Raw genomic sequence first — 21,760 nt, 5'->3', positions numbered from 1 at the left:
CTGAAAGGAAGACGCTGAGGCAACAGGTCCCCTTCAAACGCACCGCTGTGCCGTGAGCCGGCACGCTGCTGAAGTCACGCCTCGTTTGCCCCTGCAGAGCCGTGGGAGGATTGGATCCAGCTTTTCCCTGCTCACCTCACACCGGAGGGTGATCCTGGCTGCTTCTCCAGCCCTTAGCCCCCTCCTTGCCCCTCGCACCGGTTGCAACCCAGGTAGCCTGCTCTGGCTCTCAGGTGCGCTTTTATCTCCCACCCAGAGGTGGGAGAAGCCAGCAGAGAGCCCCAGGGCCAGCGATACCTGGAGGGAGGCCAGGGCCGCATCCTGACGAGCTTGGACCAGCTCTTGGACTCCACCTGCCCATGCTCTTCTCGAGCAGGTGTCCACAACAGCCTCGCTGGCCCGAGGGAGAAGGACAGAGTCCCATGTCCGCCGGGACAGCCGGAGCTGCCAAGCGGCAGCCTCCCGCAGCCCCACGGGAAGGCCATGGCATCGCAGTGTGCGCGAAAGCAGCCCCCAAAGTGAGGGTGACATGAAAGTTTCTATGCAGACCAACTGTTTTTTCAGGCATTTGTAACTCCATCTAATGAGTTTTTCTTCTTCGCTCTCCTTTGGGATGGAATTATTCTGGCTTTGTGCAAAAAATGGCTCTGAAGTGCTTTGGGAGTGGAAACCTCCCATTATATTTTTGAAAAATAATATTAATCTTCCCTTTGCTTTTATGAAGTGCTCTTTCTCCCACATGGCTCAGGACCAGAGGTAGGCATTTGATGTGGAAATAGCCCCGGCTGAAAAGGCCCTTCTGATGTTTGACTTCCATGGGGCCAACGGCGGGCCGCCCAGGTCACACGCGCAGGGCCCCTGGCCAGGGCTGGCCCCGGGCTGGCCCCGCGAGAGCCCCGGGAGGACACGGGGCGACAGGAGGGAGCACGTGCCCTACGGCGGAGACCGGGTGCAGGAGCAGGTCCCTGCCCTGCCGGACCCTTCTCCTGCCTGCCTGGTGCTGTGCATTTCTTTTTCTAGGCTTTTAAAGAAAGAAAACCAAACAGAGGGATTTCCACTAAGGAAAACCACCCCCCGGGGCACCTTAGCTGTGGGCTGCGTGAGATCCAGGCCAGGCTGCTGGCGCAGAAGGGTCCTGTCCTCAACAAGGTGGCCAAAGGGAGGGCTGAGGCTCTGCCCATGCTTTCTCCACCTTTGCTCTACCGGGATCCCAGCTCTGCAGAGCCACGCGCCTGGCCGGTCCTTGAACCACGCGCAGGTCGGTCAGGAAACACAGTGACCAAGGAGATTCACCAGGATGAACGAGCCACCTCAGCTCACAGCCAAGGCAAGACTCCTGCAGTCCCGGGCAGGTGACTGGGACGTTACCACTTGCCCAAAAGCCTCCTTGAAAAATCCCACCCTGCAGGGAGAAGAGACCATGTCATGAAGGACCCTTTGGTCTGATGCCGCTCCAGGGCATGGGAGCGGTGAGCTGCTGCACCGGAGCTCAGCTGGGACCTCAAGCCCCAGCCGACCAACGCAGCCTGCATCAACTCGGAGTGATCGACGCAGCATTTCCGAAGCAGTACAAGGACGTATTTCCCACCCTCGTGCCAATGTTGTGCATGAGGGCAGGTGAAGGGAGCGGGAGGGAAGGACTGAGCATCCTGGCTTTTCAGGAACCCGGCACTGAGTTGTAGCCCCTCAAAAGTGATGAATGAGGCACTGGTGACCATCAGCTGTCTTCTCATCTCTGAATAACCTTGTGCCTGGGGAAGCTTCAAGGGAGACAGCAGGATGGCTCAATTCGCAGTTATAGGTGTAAAATGCAGCTTTGCCAAGCAAAGAGCATCCATCTCATGGATAACACAGCCTGGCAGGTCAGGCAGTGGCCTGTGGTTAGGATATGGTGGGACATGGTTGTGTGTCATCAGTGTGAACCCCTCCAACAAGCCCCGTGGGCTTTTGGTGCGCGAGGAGCCCTGCCAGGTGCCCAGGAGCCTGCATATACCTTTTGCTGCTGGGGCGTTTCGGGGACCCCTCTGCTTCCCAGGCGGGTTGGTCAAGCATCGCCTCTATCCCCCTGCCATGATGCCTCCCCACTGCCCCATCTCCCCGCCCTGGTGCAGCTCTCCCCAGGAGCCCCGTGCCGTGCTGGGACAGCATTGCAGTTGGCTTTTAAAAAATCGTAGCAGTAACCCAAAACGGCGCCTGTTTGATGGAAGACACTTTGGTATGATGTGCTTCCAGTCTGCCCCAGGAGGCAGTACTGGTTTAAGGTACACGTAGTGATATATTTTTCTGGCGGGAGCACTAAGGTGGTGAGCGAGGTGTGAGGAAACCAGGAGAGCTGAGAACTGAAGTATCCCGGTGCAGCCGCCCTCCAAGCTCGCCCCGACGCTGTCGTGGGACGAGGAGCCTTGTTACACTGGAGCGAAAACTGGCACTGGGAACGTACTGGCTTCCTAGCGATCGGGTGGTGAGGACGGATGAGGCAGGGAGCATCCCCGCTGCACGGCCTCAGGGCTGCGGGCAAGGGACCGGTGGAGCGGAGAGCCTGCACGCGGGGGGCCACTGGCAGTGGGCATCCTGATGAGCTCTCCGCCCCTTCCCACTGCCTGATTTAGGGTTTGCAGCATCCATCGATTTTGTCCCGGTTGGTGCAGTTCTGAGCTTTGCTCTCCTTTTCCCCTGCCTCTTCCCCTCCTGCTGCTTTCTCTCGTTTAACTCGTAAAAGCACTTCTAAAAGGCAGTTTGTCTGGGAGATATTGCGCAAAACAGAGTTGTATTGTGTGTGTTTGGGCGACGCGAGATAAGAGCTTCGCGATGCCGGGCAATAAGGGCTGCTTCTTCAGGTGCTGGCAGCCGGCACAGAGGGCGCAGTGTTCGGGAGCAGGCCGACGCGGTAACCTCCCGGCCACGATTTGCATAGATACAATACCCGTTTTCAGTTTCTGACAGGTTCTTGGCCTGGAAGCTGTTGCATTAAACCTTATACCAGTATGTTGGCCCATTAATCAGTATCACACTATTTACTTTGTCTCTCCCCCTTTTTTTTTCCTTTTTCTTTTTGGAGACAATAAACATTTTATGCTTCATCAGCAGAACGGCTAACCTAATCCTCCGGGCTTTCCCCATCCTCCTGCAAGCGGCTGCGCTACAGGTAGCGAGTGCTGCAGCAGCCGGACGCTTTGCCTTAGCCAAGCAAAGCGAGGAGAGCTGAGAAATGAAATGCAGCCTCCGCCAGCCTCAGCGTTGCCGGCGGCCAGGTCTCCCTGCGCTGTGCGGGAGCAGAGCGAGGCAGGGCTGGTCCCCCAGGAGCACGGGCCGGCCCTGGGGGCGGCGATCTGGCCGTGGCCCTGGGGATGCTGCCACATCTCCCGCAGAAAATCCTGAGCTCTGTCCAAGTCCACGACGTGCCCTGGGAACCTCCCTCCCGGTGCACAGAGAATCGCAGACTCCACAAGGGCCAGCCCTGCACACCCTGCCCCGCTGAGAGCGTCACAGCGCTGCAGACGGGGTCCCTCCGGGGCACCATCTCCTTCCCACCCACAAGAGTTCTCCTGGGTAAAATCCGAGGATGTTGCGAGTTTTGTCTAGGAACCGCGGGACATGTGGAAATCCCGGGTGCGAGCCCCACGCCAGCCCGGCGCAGCCCGGAGGCACGTGCTCAGCGAGAGCGGCGCTCGCGGGGCGCACGGGACCGGTGCAAAGCAGAGCTGTGGTTTGGGGGGGCGAGGGAGGTGTTTTCCTGTGTCCTGCAGGTTTCTCGGTGATGGCTAGAGCTCCCCAGTGTCAGACTCGCATGGAAAGCATGGCAGGAGGAGAAACATGAAGATAGTTCTCGGTGCCGTGAAGTCCCACCTGCCCTCCAGGAAATAAATGTTCTTTTCTTAGGAACCCAGTGTTATTCAACTGAGCTCACCCCGCAGGTCAGGAAATTTTCAGCAGGGAAAGAATCTTAATGCAAAAGACAGACAAAAACACTCTTAAAGAAGTTAATCTGCAAGTATCCTTTGCTCAGGCTCTTTCTTTCCACTGCCTTGGCTTTACAATGAAGGCATCGCATTCATGTGCTGGTTTTCAAATGTTTACCCTATACTGCGCTGTTTGTTTTATTTCTCTGCTTAGTGTTCAGAGGCTGTTCTTCTTGCACTTATTTACTGTTAAGCAAAGAAAGCCAGGGAAAATGATCTCCAAAGCAAATAGAGCCATGTTTCCATTTGGGAAAACTTACAGGGAAAGTGCATGTAGCTAAGCAACAATGCATGATGGTAAATGGGTCATTTTCCAAGGCATGAATTGCATGTGTATAACTGCAAGGAAAACAATACCAGCCAACATGCTGCCTACATCTGAATTCTTGGCCTAGCCTATTAATAAGAAATGAGACGACTTTTCAATACTCCCCAGAGCTCCCTGGTTTGTTTCGGGTTTTTTCTCGTTTTCCCTCTCCACCCAAAACCTTGGGTCGGAGTCAGCATTACCGCAGTCGTGGCAAGCGCGGAGGACGGACCCGCCATCGCACGGGCGCTGCCCGGCTCCCGGGGGCCGCCGAGCGAGGCATCGGCTCCGGCCACGTCCCGAGGAAGGGGAGACGGCTGGGGCTCAGCCGAGGCTCTCCTCCGGCCATGAGAAACTTCCTCCTGGTTAGGGCCAGGGCAAAGCCTAATCTCAAAATACATCCGACAGTAAACAGAGATTGCTCTGCCCAGTTGTCCTCCCAACTGAACTAGATGGTCTTCATGCAAAAAAAAAAAAAAAAAAGAGTGGCGCTGTCTTACCATAAAGTAACATGCTGTGGATCCTGCCAGGATAGCAGTGCTGGGATAACACCAGCAACGCGGCGGGAGGCCAGGCACCAGGGAGTTTCCTGCCGAATAAGCAGGTGAGGTCACGTTTGGATGGGGCAAAACATCCGTCTCACGTAACTACCAGATCCTAAATGCCGGTGCCTGGCTCAGCCCTGGCGGGAGGCTTAGGGAGCCGACGCGCTTTGCGTCCTGGGGTAGGAAAGCTATCTTTCCCCTTTTTTACCATAATCCAAACAAATCTACAGAGTCTAAGCTTTGTATCTACCGAAGTGGCTACTCATTTGGGCTTTTTAAGAATTCCTGCTGGAGATGGCGTCGCCTTCAAATCGGTGCTGACCGGAAGGTCACCACGCGGGTTGGTAGCGGGGCAGGGAAGAGACCTCGGTTTCCCTAGACTTGCCACTTATTTCCTCTTCCTGACACTTGCATCACCGACTGTGATTAAAATATACACTGCCGTGTTTATTAAAAAGAAAGAGTTATTGCAGGAAGGCGTTGGGATTATTCCTTTCCTCTGTGAATAACGTGCTACAGTTCCTTTTAAAATCAGACCTGTGGAATTCACAGAGTGGTTATTGTACATTCCTCGAAAAAAAGTCGGAGCAAGTAGTTCCAGTGCATTAAAGCAATGAATAGAGGAAGTGAAAAATATTTTAAATTCTTATACAGTGTTACATTTCAAAAATGCCCTGCTTTCAGAATTAGAAGGGGGCGGGTGAGGTTTTTTTTCTCCTTTTTTTCCCTCTCTAATTTCTCTGAACTTGTTACAAGCCTCCTTCCATTTTGCTCACCATTTCCAAGCGGCTAAATAAAGAGAGGCTTGGCATGATGACAGAGATGCGAAGTGCACAAAGGGACCAGAGTGTGGTCCGATAAGTCTGTAATTGGAGCTGCTCGAGGCGAAATTTTTTCAAGCCCGTGTAAATGGGGATCGCTGAAAACCCTTCACAATTGGTCTGTCAGGGCGCTTCTTTAATGGATTGCTCTGTTTAACTCTCTCTGTTTGTCACTGGCAAGACGACAAGAGAAATTAGCGTAGTGGAAAACAGAAGGTAAATGGCAGCCTGGCTGCACGGCCCCACGGACAGCGGGACGCGGCAGCGCCTGAGCCCAGCTTGCAGGCTGCCTCGCTGCTTCGGTGAGCAGCGGGGGCTTGCAAAATCCCCACTGCCCTTCCTAGGGGTAGGGGGGCAGCGCGGGGACTAAAGTGGTGAGGAGCATGTGGGGAGAAGCAGGATCCACCCACACGTCCACGGGGATCCCTGAAGCACTGGCTGCAGCTGGCTGCAGACGGGGATCAGGCTTTGAGGGAGCATAACTCCCCCAGCAAGGCCAACTCGCAAACCTTCTCGTCAGCTTGAAACCAGTTTTGTCCTCTGCTTTTGCATCAAGGCAATTTCATTTTCTTTAAGCGCTCTGTATTAATGTCAGTCTCCTGGGGACATTGGGTGCAGGGTGAGTGACACTCACCGTTAGAGAAGCAGTGTGTGCGTGTGAGCGTGCATGTGTGCGAGCGCGTTTGCCTCTTTGGAGATGCTCTGACACCTCCATTGTTTGCAGCCAGCCTCTGAAATTTGGCGGGGACAAAGCCCCGAGGCTAGAGATGTACCTTTCGCTTTTCCCATGAAATTCCATTCTGGTTTGGCTGAGTTATAAAAAAAAGTTTGAAAATCGCCATTTCCCTTCTGCTGCCTGCATTCCTCAGGAAAACTTTGGCAGCCTGTCAAAACAATAACTGAACGTGAACTTTCTAAAGAGCTGGCCCAGCGCTGTCTGCCAAAGCAGCAATTCAGCACAGCTCAGCACTGAGTGTCCTTTCCCTCACCCCCCTTGCCCACCCCTCTGCACACCCAGCCCCGAGCACCGTTTGGGGCAGACGTGCCCACTCCAGGCACCAGCGGGCAGAGCGTGGAGCTGGCATGTGTTGCCCAGCTGCAAAACCGACACGCCGCCCGCCCAGCTCTCCCTTTCCAGGAGAGCAGCCTTCAGCTTCCAGCCCGCACACTGCCTCCTCTAACTTCTGCAGCAGAAACCTCTGGAGCAAAGTGGAAGGTCCAGAATTCAACTGTTGTTGAGGAATATGTTAGTCCCAGCTGCAATAACCTATGCTGTCGATATTTATTTAAAATACCTTAATCTTTTTATGCTGTTATTTCCTATGTTAAAAGAATGTTGTTTACAGTGTGAAGCCAAGTGCTTTTAAGTTAGGAAATGCCTAATGTATGATTCCTTGCGAGCTTAATTCTGTGTGCACGCGTTGTGATACAACCGTTAAGCACACAGCCCTGTGTTTCGGCCTTTTTCCTTGTAGTGTGGACACAGAAGGGAAGAGGATACAAGTTGCTCAGACAGCTGTGAATAAGACACATCCTAACTCAGAAGTGTTTCATTTTAATTTTTTTGCAGCCCACATGTGATTCTTTAATACAGGTTTTTAACGCAATATATAATTTTCAAACCAAAGCACCCTGCTTCGGTGCACTTGCCAGAGCTTTTTCTCACCACAGAAATGCAGCCACATCAGGGGTGGAGCAAGGCTACTGTTTTGCAGCCTATTAGGGCATGAAATGATGCTTTAGATCACAGAGGAGGAAACATGCTCCCTGTTAAAATTTGGTGGCTTGCTCCAATTGCCATTTCACTTGAAGCTGCAAAAGGAAGCAGGGAGGGAACCGCTGTTACCCGCACCGTCACCTCGGCAGGACGTGCGGGTTAATGCTCTTAATCTGGTGGCAAAGCTTTATGGTCTCTGGGGCATTTTCAGGGCTCAGATTTCATAATTCAAGTGGAAGGTGGAGCTTGGAAAGCCCCCGTGCCATCCAGCACTGTGCTGGTTCGGGGGGACAGACTGAATCTCCGGCAGTACCTTCCTGCCTTCCCGCATCTCCTCAGCACCCGGAGCTGAGAAACAGGCAGGGATAATCCGTTAACTAAACCGAACCGCCGCGACTGGTTGTTCTAGCGCTGCGAGATGCCGCCGACCCCGTGGGAAGCTGGCCACCAGCCGCAGCAGGTATCTTACAAACCCTGGTCTCCACGCAGCACAAGGCTGGCAACTCCACGGAGGACTTGCTGCAGGGGAGGGCGTTGTCCTTTCCTGCTCCAACTTAGCACTGCCTTCAAAAAGCTCCCCTCCAGCAGGCCCTGTGCTTGTGCTAATGGCGAAGCTAATATTTGGATCTCAGGAGTGGCCAGAAGTCTACAGCCTGCCCAAAAATCTCTCATCATTTTAGTGCATTTGGCTAGTAGCACTGTAGATTCAGGCCCCCCTTCCTCCTCCACCCCCTCCAACTATAAAAGCCTGTTGTGGCCCACATTCAGCTGTTGGATATCACATTATCATGGCTCGGCAAAGAGGAAACCAAGCAGTTTGGCACAAATGGCTTTTCTGTGTTCAGCATGTTCCAATGCGAGTCCATTTGACTCTTCCTGAAACACATGGAAGCGCTCAGAACTTCAATATTTAATCTTGCCTTGAAATGCAAATTGTCAGATCCAAGGAAATGAAAGAGAGAGAACTTATGGCAGTTGACACTGGAACGTAAGATGCATCGTAGAAATAGCACACACTGTGCTCATTTCTTGCCTTTTAGGTTCACTTCATAGTGCAGACCTGACTGCGAGCGTTGCCTGTATAGTGTTGTGAGAGCTGTCTCTCTTTCCCTAAGCATGGGACAGGGGGACCACGTTGTAGAGACTCACCCTAAGGGTGAGGACAGTACACAGGATCATGCAAGAGAGCGACTGTGCCACGACGAGCTTCCCCTGTGCTAGGGAGCCGCGCTTTCTCTAGCACTGTGCCCCATGGCCAAGCATTGCCATCGTTGCTGTTACTTGATTTTCAGTGGTTCGGTCTAGTTCTTCCTGACTTGGGATTATCCAAAGCGCTAGCCTTCAGCCAGACCCTGGCCATCCCTAAGCGTTAGCGCACTCGGTATGTTGTTTCTTCTCTCAGAGGGCACTTTTGCAAGGCAGTATCCCTGTGTTTTGTGCGTGTGGAAGAGAGACACATAAGCAGAGGGAATTTGCTGTGCGCAAGGCAGCACATGTGGCTTCCTCTCCCCCCAGCATGCACAGGCACACAGCCGCTCTGCCCTTATTGAAAGGCAGGCAGTGTAAGTAGGAAAGGGAGTGCCCCATGCACGTCTGTCGGGAGCCAAGTAATCCTGGATATATTATAAGCACAGTTTTGAGAAATAAAAACACATTAATATTCTGTTCTCTCAAGGCATTATCCTACTGTTTACCATTACACACAATCCTTTGCCTTAAATTGCATCTTTGATTAAAGCAGCAATGAGAGAAACCAGTGCTAATAACAAAATGTATTCTGCTTTAAATCACTAAAGTGGAAACATCAATAAGCTGTAACCATCAGTGCCGCCATGAAAATGAAGGCAACCATCATGGGAAACAGCAAGAACGAAATCCACTTTGCCAGCATAAAAGCCAAGTAATTAGGTCTTATGTGGGTGGAACCTATAATGAGGTGCAGGAAGGGGGAAAATGAATTTCAACCCGACTCCCTCCTCCGTCCTCTCCCGTTCAGAGCTGCTAATCAAAGTTTGGGGATGGACTAGCATCTTTTCTCCACTCAGCAGGGTCTGCAGAGCAGCACCCGCATCTCCACCTGCACCCATCACCCTGGCACAGCCTGCATTTTGAACCCCCTCGTGCACAGAGGGTTTGTTTGCACCCGCTGTACCAACTTAAATTTCACTGGGGCGTTGGGTTTCCAAGGAAAGCGTTTTCTTTGAGCAAGCTTGAGCTGATATATTACGTTAGCCCAAGAAATTTAATTTAAAAATTAGAAAAAGGATTCATATCTGGTTATCGTGGATTAATCAGAGTTTGTGGATGGGGATATAAAATTAATTTATCTACAGTGAGTTATGTGCATCAAAGCCCTGTGCTCCTATGCAGCTGTCTGTCCCTCAAGGAGTTCTATTACTGGAGCAGTGCTTGCTTTCAATTACTTGCTATGGAAGTTATTTGAGATATATCAGCGAACTTCAGATTCTCTGAGCCTAGCTCTTCCCACATATTCCTAAGTTGGGTATAGTCTTTCAGTTATTCACTCCTTGATTCACCCTCAGTCACCCTCTGGTTCACCTAAGCCAGGAGTATGTTTTCAGCAGCTTTCTACCCTGAGCTAGAACAGGAGAAATTATTAATAACTTATTCTTCCATGCTTTAAATCGCAGATAAAATGGGCAACTTAAGTGTTGGGTTTTTTAACACTCCTTGACATCTCTCCAGCAGATCAAAGTTCTTGTCCGTCCTCGTGACTGTGACAGTGGCTGGAAGTCTCTGGAAAGGGTTTTTCCTCAGTACGTGAACAGCTGTCATTTCGCCTTTCTTTAAAGTTGCTTCACTGAGCTAACACAGAGCCTGACTTTCAAGCTAGCCAAGTTTCTGTCTCATATAGCATTTATCCATTAGCATCTGTAGGCACCAGCTTTGGGTGTGGCCATCAAGATTTCACGAGTGCGCATGTCGGGGCTTCTTGTCCTGGTTTGGTTTCGTTCTGTTTATAGCTCAGGATTTTTATTTCAAAGTTTGTTAGAAGCAGCCATTTGGTTTTGCGCCCTTTCTCCTAGAGGCTTTTTTCCCCTGGTTATGTCACTAGAAACTGGGAGTGTTTGGTTTCTTTGAGAGCCACGCTCTAGTTAGTGGACGGTTATGATGCACTTTGAAATGTTCAGGTGGCCAGAGTTGGCTAAAGTGGCATTATTTTTAATATACAACAGGTACCATCACATTGTCAGAAAACTGCAGAAATGTGGCTGCAAAGGTAGGACAGGAGATCCTCTGTTTAATTTCTCACAATACAAACGAAATAGAAAACACATCAGATTCAGAGTGGTGGTAATGTTGCTTAGGACAGGCTGCATCCCCCCAGACATCACGTGAGCCAGGAGCATCTTGATGGCATCAAGCAGCACAGACACTGGTCTCATCCTCTCCCTCCTGCTGTTGTCCACCAGCTCACCCACACACGTGCTGGGCGGCCACATCATGGCCACCGTTGTCATCTGAACAACCGTCATGTTTCAGTCCCTCACCCGGCAGGTTATGAGTCACGCATCCCACAGAGCTTCTCGTGCAGACAGCACCTCGCGCTCAGCAACGTCTGCTCCAGGTCACGGGGATGCTCCGTGCAGTACATGATTTCCCCTGGCTTTACTTTTTGGGGATAAGTCCTTTAAAAGCCTGGTCCATCTACTCACACACTTGCCTTCTCTCAAAGGTTGGGTTTTGCTGAGCAAAGTCCTCATTTGGAGGGGGCTCACGCGAAACACTGAGAGAAGCGGGTCTCATTCAGCTCCTACTGCCGAAATTCATCCCTCGGCAAGCAAAGCCCTTTATTAATGAAATTTTGGATGCTTCCACCTTTCCAAGTCCAAACGCTTCGGGAGAGAGGGAGGAAAGGGTTTTGCTTCAGGTGTGTATCTGTTGAGTTGCTGGCTGTGTGCGGAGGGGGATGGGGCGCTCCCTCTCCTCTGGGCTTAGATGTATTTAACTGTGTCCCTGGCTCAGGTTGGTGCTGCGACAGCAGGACTAAGACAGCAGTGCTGCCAGCAAAGATGGCTTCATTGTCCCAGCCGCGGGGCCGAGCGCCACAGGGCGAACGCTCCTCGGGGTCCCTGAGCGGGATGTCTCCTGCCTGCCCCATCCATGATCCATCCCTCCGGCCCAGGCTAGAGGCAAGAGCCGCAGGGAGCGCGGCGCTGCTGGGGCAGAGGAAAGGCGTCCGTGGGGATATCCATGGGGCGTCCCTGGCCCACCCGCACTGCAGGGGCTGAACATCCCCAGGGGGCTCCCAGGCGTGGGGATGGGAAGGGCTGTGGGGCTGGACCCTATGTGCACGCAGAAAGGCTGGACACCCCTCTGTCAGCACACGCCATGATAGGGGGGGCACAGCCCATAACCGTGTGAGCAAGGGGTGTACCCCCACAGGAGCTTGGGGGGCAGCTGCACCCCCCACAGCATGGGGGGCTCACCCCCTCGCCCTGGGAGAGGGGGAGAGTTTGCACACCCCAAAACCAGGGGGAAGGCCTGGAGAAAAGGGGTTAGCACAGAAAGGGGTGCACATCCCCAGCTGGTTTGTGGGCTGGCACCCCCTGCTCACTGTGTGGGGCGGACCACCCAGTTTGGGGGGGCTATACCCCAGTTGGTGTGTGGGGCGCACACCCTGTGTGGGGCTGCAGCCCTGTCCGTGTGTGGGGCGCACACCTGGTCCGTGTATGGGGCGCACCCCGGCCGGAGCGGGGCGCCCCGCCATGCCGGCCGCGGCGACGGCTCGGAGGTGCCCGCGCGCCCGCTCATCTCTTTGTCCCCCCCAACTTCTCCCCCTCAACACTCGCCTTTCTTTGTCCCGCTTAGTAACTGGGGCTCCTAGCCAATCGCCATCGAGCCGGCCGGCTTCACCGCTAGCTGATTGGACGGGCCGCCGGCAGCCTTCAACCAATCCGTGCGCTCGCTGCTCTCTCAGACAAAGACGGCAGCTCTGGCAACTGGGCTAAACTCCCCCCGCTCCCCGCGCGTGCTCCACGGCAGCAGCCCCTTGGCGACAGGCCAGCCATGGGACCTACCACTTCGCCCTTTTCTCCTCGCACGGGGGGGGTCGTGAGGAAAAGCGGGCGAGAGAGGCGGCTGAGGTGTAGAAAGAGAGCAGGTGAATAGCCAAAAGGGTAGGAAACAGATAATTTTAGTGTGAGAAACTTTCTTTTTTGGCACGCTTCGCAGAGCGAAGGAGGACATGTCCCCTCCTGCTCCTTGTGCCACCCCCTCTTCTGCCTCGTGGAAGCGACCGCTCGCACAGCCCCCCCCCCCGCCCTCCTCGAACGAGTTAAAAAGGCAGCGTGAAGCCCCGCCCCCCGGGCCCCTCCCGCGCGGTGTCAAGGGGGGCGTGGCTTCATCCTCGGCAAGAGGCGGTTGGCGACGGTTGGGCCCCTCAGAGCCTCTTAAAATGAAACCTAGCGGGGCCGGGAGCGGCGCAGAGAGCGAGGGGCTGCGACCTGCTGGAGCCGCCCGGAGCCGCCGGCCGCGCCGCGCGGGGCTGCGAGCTGGGCACGGCGGGTGCCGCCGCGGGCTGCCGGCCCAGCGCTGAGCTGCGCCGCGGAGGCGGCGGGGGCCGCGGGCTGAGCGACGCTGCCCGCCGCGCTCGGGCTCCTCGCCTGCCGTTATTGTTGCTCGCCGCCCCCCGCCTTTCTCCTCCGCCTGCAGGAAGAAGTCCAGCCAGGGACCGAAATCGCCCTTTTTATCCGCTTTTCCACACGCACGCACCCCCCCCCTCGCCTTTGTGCGGGGGGTTTTATTTTGTTTTAAACCAGGTGTTTTAAAAATAGTCCGAAAACGGCGTTTTTTAGAAAGTGGCTTTTCTGTGGAAAGGTGTCTTTTTAAACAAAAAAAACACTATATTATATACGTAATCTATCTAGTGGAGTTCCTGCAGGACAGCTCCTGGGGTGTCTCTTGTGTGTATACTGGGGGTTTTTTTTAAGTTTAATTTTGAGATTTTTTTTTTTTAATTTTTTGACGGAAGTGTCAGAGCGGGGTGGGTTATTCTCGGCTTCCCCCCCCCCGCCCCCCCCCCCCCATTAAACGCAAAGAAAGCCAGTCTCTTATTTATAAATCTGCCGGGACTTGCCTGTCGCGATGTACAACACGGTGTGGGATATGGACCGCGATGACACAGACTGGAGGGAAGTGATGATGCCATATTCCACTGAGCTGATATTTTATATTGAAATGGACCCTCCAGGTACGGAGCAGAAGTCTGCGTGCGCGTCTCTGTGTGCATCTCTTGCCGATAGATGCTGCATTTATTTCCTTCCATTATTGCCATCTCCCTTGCCCGGAGGGCTCAGCATGTCTCCTTATTGCATACTTTTCCATTTGGAAAAGGAGGGGGTGTCTGCAGGGGAGGGGGGGGAATCTGCAGCTAACCCAGCTTTGGTGCCTCTGTAAACTTTGCGCTGACTTGAACCTGCTGTCTATAGAACAAAAGTATTTTCAGACTGGTTTCTGGGGGTTTTGTGGGGTGTGGGGGGACAATAATGATTTACGCTGCCTTTAGGAGGGTAAAAGAAGGCAGAAGGAAAAGAACTGCTAGCAGTTTCTCTCCTGAGTGTGTCTCTTTTTTTTTTTTTTTAACCTTTATTGAAAACTGTATATTTTAGATGCGTTCATTGTTAGAGCAGCAGTTTTATTACCCCCTTCACCTGTGTGTCTTTATGTTTGCATAACACTTTGATGTTAGTGATTTACCTATCTTTTTTAATTCACTTCGTTTAATAGTTTTTTACAGTTTCTGAGACCCTTTTCTCTCCAGTTCTGTTTGAATCTGCATTGACAGATTGCATGCGTCGTCTCTAAGTTCTTGTTCTTGGGAGGTTTTTTTGTTGAAATACTTTCCTTGAGGCAGCATTATTTTAATAACAATAGCCTTGTTCAAAAGGTTTTGATGCAACCTTTTTTTCTACTGATTGCCAGTGCTGAAAATAGAGAAACGTTTCATCCCTTGCTTGGCTAAAGTTTTTAGATAGGGCAGAAAGTTTCATTCGCCTCTGAAGAGCGAGGGAAGGCTTACAAGGACGAGGAGAAGAGTTTGATTCTTTCTTTGGTAGTGAATTAAAGTAAGCATAGATGCGTAGTTGTGAAACCGTATCTATACCTATAAGTTTCTAACTATAACTGGCTGAGAGCAGTAAGATAATGGAAGGGCCTTTATGTTCTTTGGTCTGATTCAGAACGTGCAGTAAAATATGCATCAAAAACCTTAGCCTGCAGAGAAACCGATAGCAAAGAAGACCTTTGTAAGTGTATGTCTTCTGTGTAGTGTGTACTGTTAGACTTTCAAAATGTGCCTTTAAAGCTATGCCTGAATTATGGCTTGTATCTGAAAGTGTGGTTTAGTCTCTTTGTTTCAGCGCAGTGAGCTGTTTTCCTCTCTCTCTAGGTATGTGGGTACTTTGATTAAAAGCGGGGAGGCAGGGAGAAAGGAGATAGTCTTAAGATTTGTTGGATCTCAAGGACCTGTAGTCGCTTCCTCTAGTAACTCTGACCCTTTAAAAATTGGACAGATCTCTCAGATATGCAGTACTGGCCACTACTCATTAAATTCTTGCATAGCTGACACTACCTATTTTTAGATGCTACTCCTGAACGCCCGAAGTTCCGTCAAATCTGTTTGCTTGTTTCTATAAATTTCAGAGGGTATCTTTTCTGTAAATGCTTGTCCAATTTCAACTCTTCAGGCAGTTAATAATTCTGTCTGCTTGCATCAGTGAAACAAAAAAAAAGTTCTATTGTAGGTGCCTTCAAATCATTGGAATTGATTTTAAAAAATACCCGTTAAGTGGTTTGGTATGAGGAGACTGCTAAAAAGGGGTTGGCCTAACTGAACTGGTCAAAAACAATTGCTTAATATTTCTGCAGAAACTTGTCAATGCAGCCTTCAGAAGTTTACATTAAGAAGCAGTGCTTCTGTCATTAATACTGTCAGTATTTCCATCATTGAAGCCCTATTGTCAGGGATCAGGACTCTGCATGTACAAAACTCAGGTTAGTAGAGGGCTTAATGCTACGTGCTGATCCCCTGAAGTGTTCAGTAACTTCATCTTTTGTATTGTTAAGCTGGAGAAGTCAGAGCTGGGAATGATGCATGGGATGGTCCCCCTGTGCATGCCCTGATTTTGCAGAACTATAAATTGTAGGGGAACGTGGTGTAGGGGGGGAGAGAACGTATCTAAGGTCGTCTCCTTTCCCCTAGTCTGGAGGTAGCATGGAAAAGCGTTTTAAGGTCTGGAATGATAGGTCATCCCTAAGGGGAGTGTGGAGGAATTTATTTGGAAGACTTAGACATTCTGCATGCCTTGTGATAAAGTCACTTTGCTTGCACCCAGTAACACCACAGCTGAATCTGGCCTACTTCCAACAAAAATTTGTTAAGTCTTTCAGTATAGAATTCCCCTGCACAGTGACTAGAGTTCCTGAGCAGTTGAACTGTGGCAATATGTTTTCTCAACAGTGCACAAACTAACAATATGCAGTGAATTACTGTGCTGCCAAAGGAGGCAGCACATTCTTTTGTTCACAGAACTTGCGTGAAGAGATCCCTGGTTGGTCTTTATGCTACAATAGTGGGCACTTACTGATATCAGGAGCCAAGTGGTTGAAGTCATGCATGACTGCTCATGATTACGTTTTAGTATGTCTGAAGTTTAGACAGAAGACAAAAGCAAGGTTAACGTAATATGCAGTGTCACCTGTAACCTCTAAGTCAAGGGTAGGGACACTGTTTCTTGTTAAGGGCCAATAGACCTTTAATATGTCTTGGCAGACAGTCCTAATACCCACCTTAACATTGTCCAATAATAATGCAGAAATAAAATCCTATGATAGCAGGCAGTATGAAGCAAAGCTGTAGGCTCTGTCAGGCCTCAATGCACCTGCACTGGCTTATCAGTATGCTCGTGTTTTTTGTCTGTATCAGATGTTGTAGGTGTAAATGGATGCTTGGAGCAGTTCCTGAAGTCAATCTGCTAAAAAGCGTGCTCAAAAATTAAAAAAAAAAAAAAGAAAGAAAAAAAAAAAAAGTCTCTCTCACATGGAATTTTCTCCAACTCCAGCTGGTGCAAGGTCAGGAAACAAGTGCTCGTCAGCTTTCTTCTAGCTTTTAATCCATCCTAAACATAGGAGTGGGACAGCTTTCCTGAACAGACTGGTAAATCTATGGATTCAATTCTACCAGCCTTGCAAAAACATGCTTTATAGCATGTATGTACTACTTTATATGTACTACTAGTACAGTAGCAAAAGTAGTGACAACCAATAGGGTGACTCCTATTTCTTTCGAAGTACCTAGTACCTTTTCCTTCTGCTTGCATGTCTTTTGACATAATAAAATGCATCACTGGCATAAGGTGTGTCCATAGGATATGTATATGGCAGATAACACTAGGTGCAAAGAAATAACTTCCAGTGTCAAAAGACAAAACTGGAACCATCAATTGCACATAGCTAACATGATAGCTTCTAAACTTTCCAAGCAGGATTAATATGGAATATCATGGCTATAAAAGTATCATACACTGATTCAGGCATTAGGAAAACGGGTGATCAGTGACTCGCACATTTTTGTTCTTGCTCTGAGCCTTGCTGTCTGAAAAGACAACTCAAGGAAGTAGGGTACTGGATTGAATTTATTTTTATTTTACCACATCTGTTCAGGTCTGCAACAAGTTGTAGCTGCCAGAAGTTAAGTTTTTGAATAGAGGATCTTGAACCGAGTGCAAAAGTTACTGGAGTACCTAAACCATAACTACTTAGGTACTTAGATATTGCATTGCTTCTAATTAGTGTAGGACTTAATTGTGACTCTCCCTTTCTCTCTCTAGACCTAGGATACATTATCAGTTATGTTGATGATAAAATGTGTGATCACTGAATACATTCTGTCACAGTTGGATGAAAATCAGTAAGAGCTTTCTGCTGGGATTTCAGATACAGATGTCAGCAAAGATATTTGGCTCAACTACAAATTAGAGGTTAGTTTCACTTGTGTGGGTTATGAAGAAAACCACAAGTTTAAAGTAGGCTTACTAATGCAGAATGGGCTCTATCTATTGATGGGCAGATAATAGAATAAGTACTTGTCCTAAAGCTGTGAAAGGTACCTTTTAAAAGGCTAGCAGGCCCAAATATGCCTGACTGCATTTATTACTTGACCCAACTGTTTTTTTCAAGACTATTACTCTTCCTTGCCTCCTGTGCTTAGCCCAGCTTTAGTAATGCTGTTACTACAAAATCTATATTCCTTTAAAAAGGAAGAGGGTGAAGGATGAGTAATAATCTGTAGGCTGCTCAGTTTAGTTTAGTCTGCAAGAGCAGTACTGCTGTTGTATGACAGAGACAAGTATTCAAAGAAAAAAGCTGTATTTATTATAGCTTCCACTTTCTTCTCATACATAATTGACAACCCTTGTTTTAAGGGAGTACTGTAATTTAAATTGGGAAAACAGGATTCTAATATCAAGGGCAGTGTTTACTTGGATATGAGTCTGCTGTATCATCCGCAGGGTTATGTGGAAACTGAATGTGGCTCCACAGTTTGGGTTTGTGTGATGCAGTCGCCAGATGTAGGTGAATACTGTGTGTCTGTGCCTAATTAATTTTCTGGTGGGAGAACAGATGAAAATTTTTAATAGCGTTGTCAGTATTGTCCTTCAGCTTATCTGAGCTGACTCCAAAAGCTTATCAAAGAAAAGTTCTGCTCTCACAGCTCTTTAAAAATTGGAGTAGTTCTTTATAGTCTGTTTCATCAAAACAACAGCACTTTAACAGCAAATGTCCTCATTGCAAATGCAGGTTTTGCTGGAAGGCAGGTCCCCAAAAACATAGGTGTTGGGAGACGGAGTGTTTCCTTATTGCAGAAACCAGGACTGTGCAGACTGTGTTGTGTTGATGGAGCAGGAAATAAAGACTCAGTAAACTATACTCTGCAAATCCTAAAAAAAAGGTTTCAATCCAATTCTCAGCTCCTGTAAGGAAAGAGGCATGAAATGTTTGTGTTCTGTTTTTGTTACACCTAGATTTCTCTACCACTGTCTTCATTTAATGACTGCTGTAACCATCTTTTATTTCTGATTGCATTTTCAGGCTTGTTTTTGCATTCCTTCTATTTGGTTTTCATTTTGATGGTTCTAACTGTTAAAGAATATCACTCATCAGCTTTTAATTAAGTACATGAATGCAAAAAGTAGCATCATTAATATAAAGTGAGATGATGCTTTGCTGGAATAGGGAGAACCTGCTTTAAAAGGCTGAAATTTTTATCAGTAGGCTTTCAGATGACATAGGAATAAAGTTGGGGATAGAAAGTTTAGTGAAGGAAGTTGTAATTCAGTTGTTCTGAGAAGCTGCAGGTTTATGCAAACTAAAATATGGAAGAATGTTCTGGGAAGAAAGGGAGCTATTTGTGGCATGCTTGAAAGCAAAACCCTCTCTAATGCAGCAAATGTTACTTCTGCATTGTTCTGAACAACTTTGTATCTCATCTGAAGCCTCTAGCTGACAGAGGTTAATCACAGTGCCTCTTCCTTCTACCTCCTCTGCTCTCCTTGGAGTTTCTTTTGAAGAATATAGTTTCCCAAGTCTTCTGTCATCACCATTGCATGCATAATACCTTATTCCAGAGTTAACCTATTCAGGCTTATCCCTACTCTGCAGTTTGGGAAAACTGAGAGGTATAGTTGGTCATATACATTTGCAGCTATTACTACAGTTGGTGCCTTACATCATCTCATGTTGATTGTTTGGTGAGTCACTTTTTGGGCAGAGAACTAAAGAGCACTGGAATAAACAGCGGCATAAAAATACTTTTATCAATGTTTGCCTATATGTTTTAAAGCTTAGGTTGTTATTGTCAGAAAGACTATTACTGTCTTGAAGCAGGTTTAAAGCCAGGCCAGTGTAAAACTCTGGCCCCATTAAAGCAATAGGTGTGTTCTAGCTGGATTTTGCGAACTCTTGTTTGTAAAGCAGGTTGCTGAGTAGTGCTTGAGGAGCAGACTCTGCTCATGTATTAAATGTCCCTATGAAAATGAGTCAGAATTTGTTTTTCTTCTGTTTTTTAATCTTATTTTTTCTGACAGGTTAAAATCTGTACCATAACTAAGTCTGTTCTTTGCATAATCTAAACTGCAGCATATAAATTTAGGTCGTGTTCCCAAGCAGTGTGAGATGTTATTTCAGTTGTCCTTGATCTTAGCTATGCCCTCCCCACAGAAGACAAAGGTTTTGAAATGGTTTAGTGAATATATTCCAGTACCTTAAGTTCTTCTAGTGCACTTTTAAGGAAGAGTGGCTACCAAATGGAAGTTTTATAAAACGGCATACATTTAAGAGGAAGCAAATCTGCAACTGGTGCCTGTTGTAACTCTTCCCAGCAGGACTGCAGCTGCCTGTGAATCCTGAGGCCGAAGCACAATGCGCTCTAAAGCTTTGGCTGAACAGGATCCAGGTTCTTCTCTGGCTTCAAGTCCAATAGCACATTCAAGATGGCCAGCGCCCATCCGGCTCATTTTGAAAGAGGAGATCAAATATTCCAAATGCTTCAACCTGTGACTATTTCCAGCATTTGCTCAGACTCTCTACTAGTTTTCATGAATGCTGGAAAAGTATTATTTTAACGATATGTATGTTGCTGCTTCTAAAATCAGATATCCCTGAAGCTGACAAATGGTTATTTGGAAAGGATTTGAGGAAAAAAAATCATACTTCTTAGCAAAAAAATTTGTGGAGTTGGACAGAACAATAAAACATCAATCTATATCCCCTTCCTCTGTTCTTTCACTCTAGGATAACTTGATATTTGGTTTGGTGGTACTTTGAGGCTCTTGTCCTTCAGGTCAAGTTTTTCTTTCAAAACATAAACCTATCGCTTCCCTCTGCCAGATACTTTTTATTCTCCTTTACTTCTCCCCACTTCCCCTTGAAAGGAAAAATTAACAGCCAGCTTTTTTCAGGTTTTTTTTCCCTTACCTTGCCTTATGCTAATTTTCAGCCTCCGTAGTCCTTAAAATCTGTTGTTATACCTGATCATCTTTGCCTTTGAAGGAATTCTTTTGCACTCTCCCACCTCACCCCCAAACCCAAACAAAGAAAAAAACCAAACTAGAAGTTCTGCGATGAAGCTAGAGAAAGTTATTGTAGTGGAGGGACACAGCCCACTGTCCTGTTGTGTGCCTTCTGAGTGTGGGCAGTAAGACTTGCACGCCACAATGCCTGCTTCAGGAAAATGTTTTAGAGATGACGTGGATGAGAAGTTCATTGATGTATCATGTACATAAATTCTACTTTCTCTGTTACAACCAGAATTTATAGATCACAATTAAATTTCCTAAGTTGTCAGTACTCATGCTGTGTTTCTCCAGTATGGCCATATTGAAATTTTAGGAATCTAGATGGTTGGCTTTCGGGGGAACTGCTCCTGAATTTCAAGTTAGTATTCTTTGGGTTTTGTGACGTCTTTTACTTTGATTCATCTCCTATTTCCAAAAGTAGTCTCTTGAAGGTTTCAGGGAAGCTTGAATCAATGAGATGAACACTTAAGATCCTCCCTGTTTAGAGGAGTGTGGTACAGACCACGCTGTTTGAGCAGTACTGGAAAATGAAAGAAGTCAAATTGCTGCTGTGAAATGGATTCGATTAAAATATTTTGAAGATCACAGTGTACTCGAACAAGGAGATCAAATCCATTTGTTTTGTTACACCTGAAGCATGAGCAACAGCCGTGCCATCTGAGGTATATTAGACAGGGATGGTGACTTTTTATCTTCTCCGAATTTCAGCCTCTGCTGAGGGCGCTGCATAGGACTGCATGGATTGGGACTACTGCCTCACTGTAACTGCCTTTATGATCTTTGTGTGTATGTATGCACACATACACAACATGCAACAGTTTTCTTCTGAGTACTTTTCTAATTTCAAATTTCTTTGTGTGTGTTGACTTGGAAAGCACCTTCTGATCTTGATTTAGATAGATCTCTGTTAGCAATTTAGGTAGTGTTGAAATATCTCTGTTTAGTAACTACAGAAAATAGTTTGGCATATAGCAAGGACATGTGCTGTGTGAAGGATATTTTTATGTACTGCTGCGAAAGATCTGAGCCAGTGGAAAACTGAAAAAAATGCTGCTTGGAGCAGGAAGAGTCACATGTATTTAAGACTGTAGTATTATTTTCAAGAGGTAGGCTCTTCTGCAACAAACTGCTCATGAATACCCAACCATTGCTGTGAATTAGTTCTCCTATGAAGTTTGTGCTTGATGCCTGGATAGATAGTTACTTTTTGACACATCTGGGGAAAAAAGTTGTCATCCCCTGTCCCCTACCACCCTCCCACCATTGCAAGTGACTTTTTCTTTCCTTTATGTTAGGTCTTCTAGTTATAGTCTG

The 21,760-nt window shown here is 48.3% G+C and overlaps 1 protein-coding gene across 2 annotated transcripts in view; it reads left to right on the top strand.

Annotated features, from left to right (window-relative positions):
• The window catches only part of PIK3R3 (phosphoinositide-3-kinase regulatory subunit 3), a 71,788-nt gene that overhangs the window by 25,569 nt on the left and 24,459 nt on the right, over positions 1-21,760 (top strand). The window contains exon 1 of one of the 2 annotated variants that reach the window (XM_026104021.2): positions 12,684-13,563. The exons of the other annotated variant lie outside the window; for it this stretch is intronic. Within the exon in view, the coding sequence (XP_025959806.1) occupies positions 13,458-13,563 (106 nt within the window). The 5' untranslated portion in view covers positions 12,684-13,457. Of the gene's footprint in view, positions 1-12,683; positions 13,564-21,760 lie in introns of those variants that run through there. 2 annotated transcript variants of the gene reach the window in all.

The sequence above is a fragment of the Dromaius novaehollandiae genome, chromosome 8 (genome assembly GCF_036370855.1).
Source record: "Dromaius novaehollandiae isolate bDroNov1 chromosome 8, bDroNov1.hap1, whole genome shotgun sequence".
Classification (NCBI taxonomy): domain Eukaryota; kingdom Metazoa; phylum Chordata; class Aves; order Casuariiformes; family Dromaiidae; genus Dromaius; species Dromaius novaehollandiae.
Note: the sequence above shows the minus strand (reverse complement) of the source record. Positions and strands in the feature narration are given on the sequence as shown.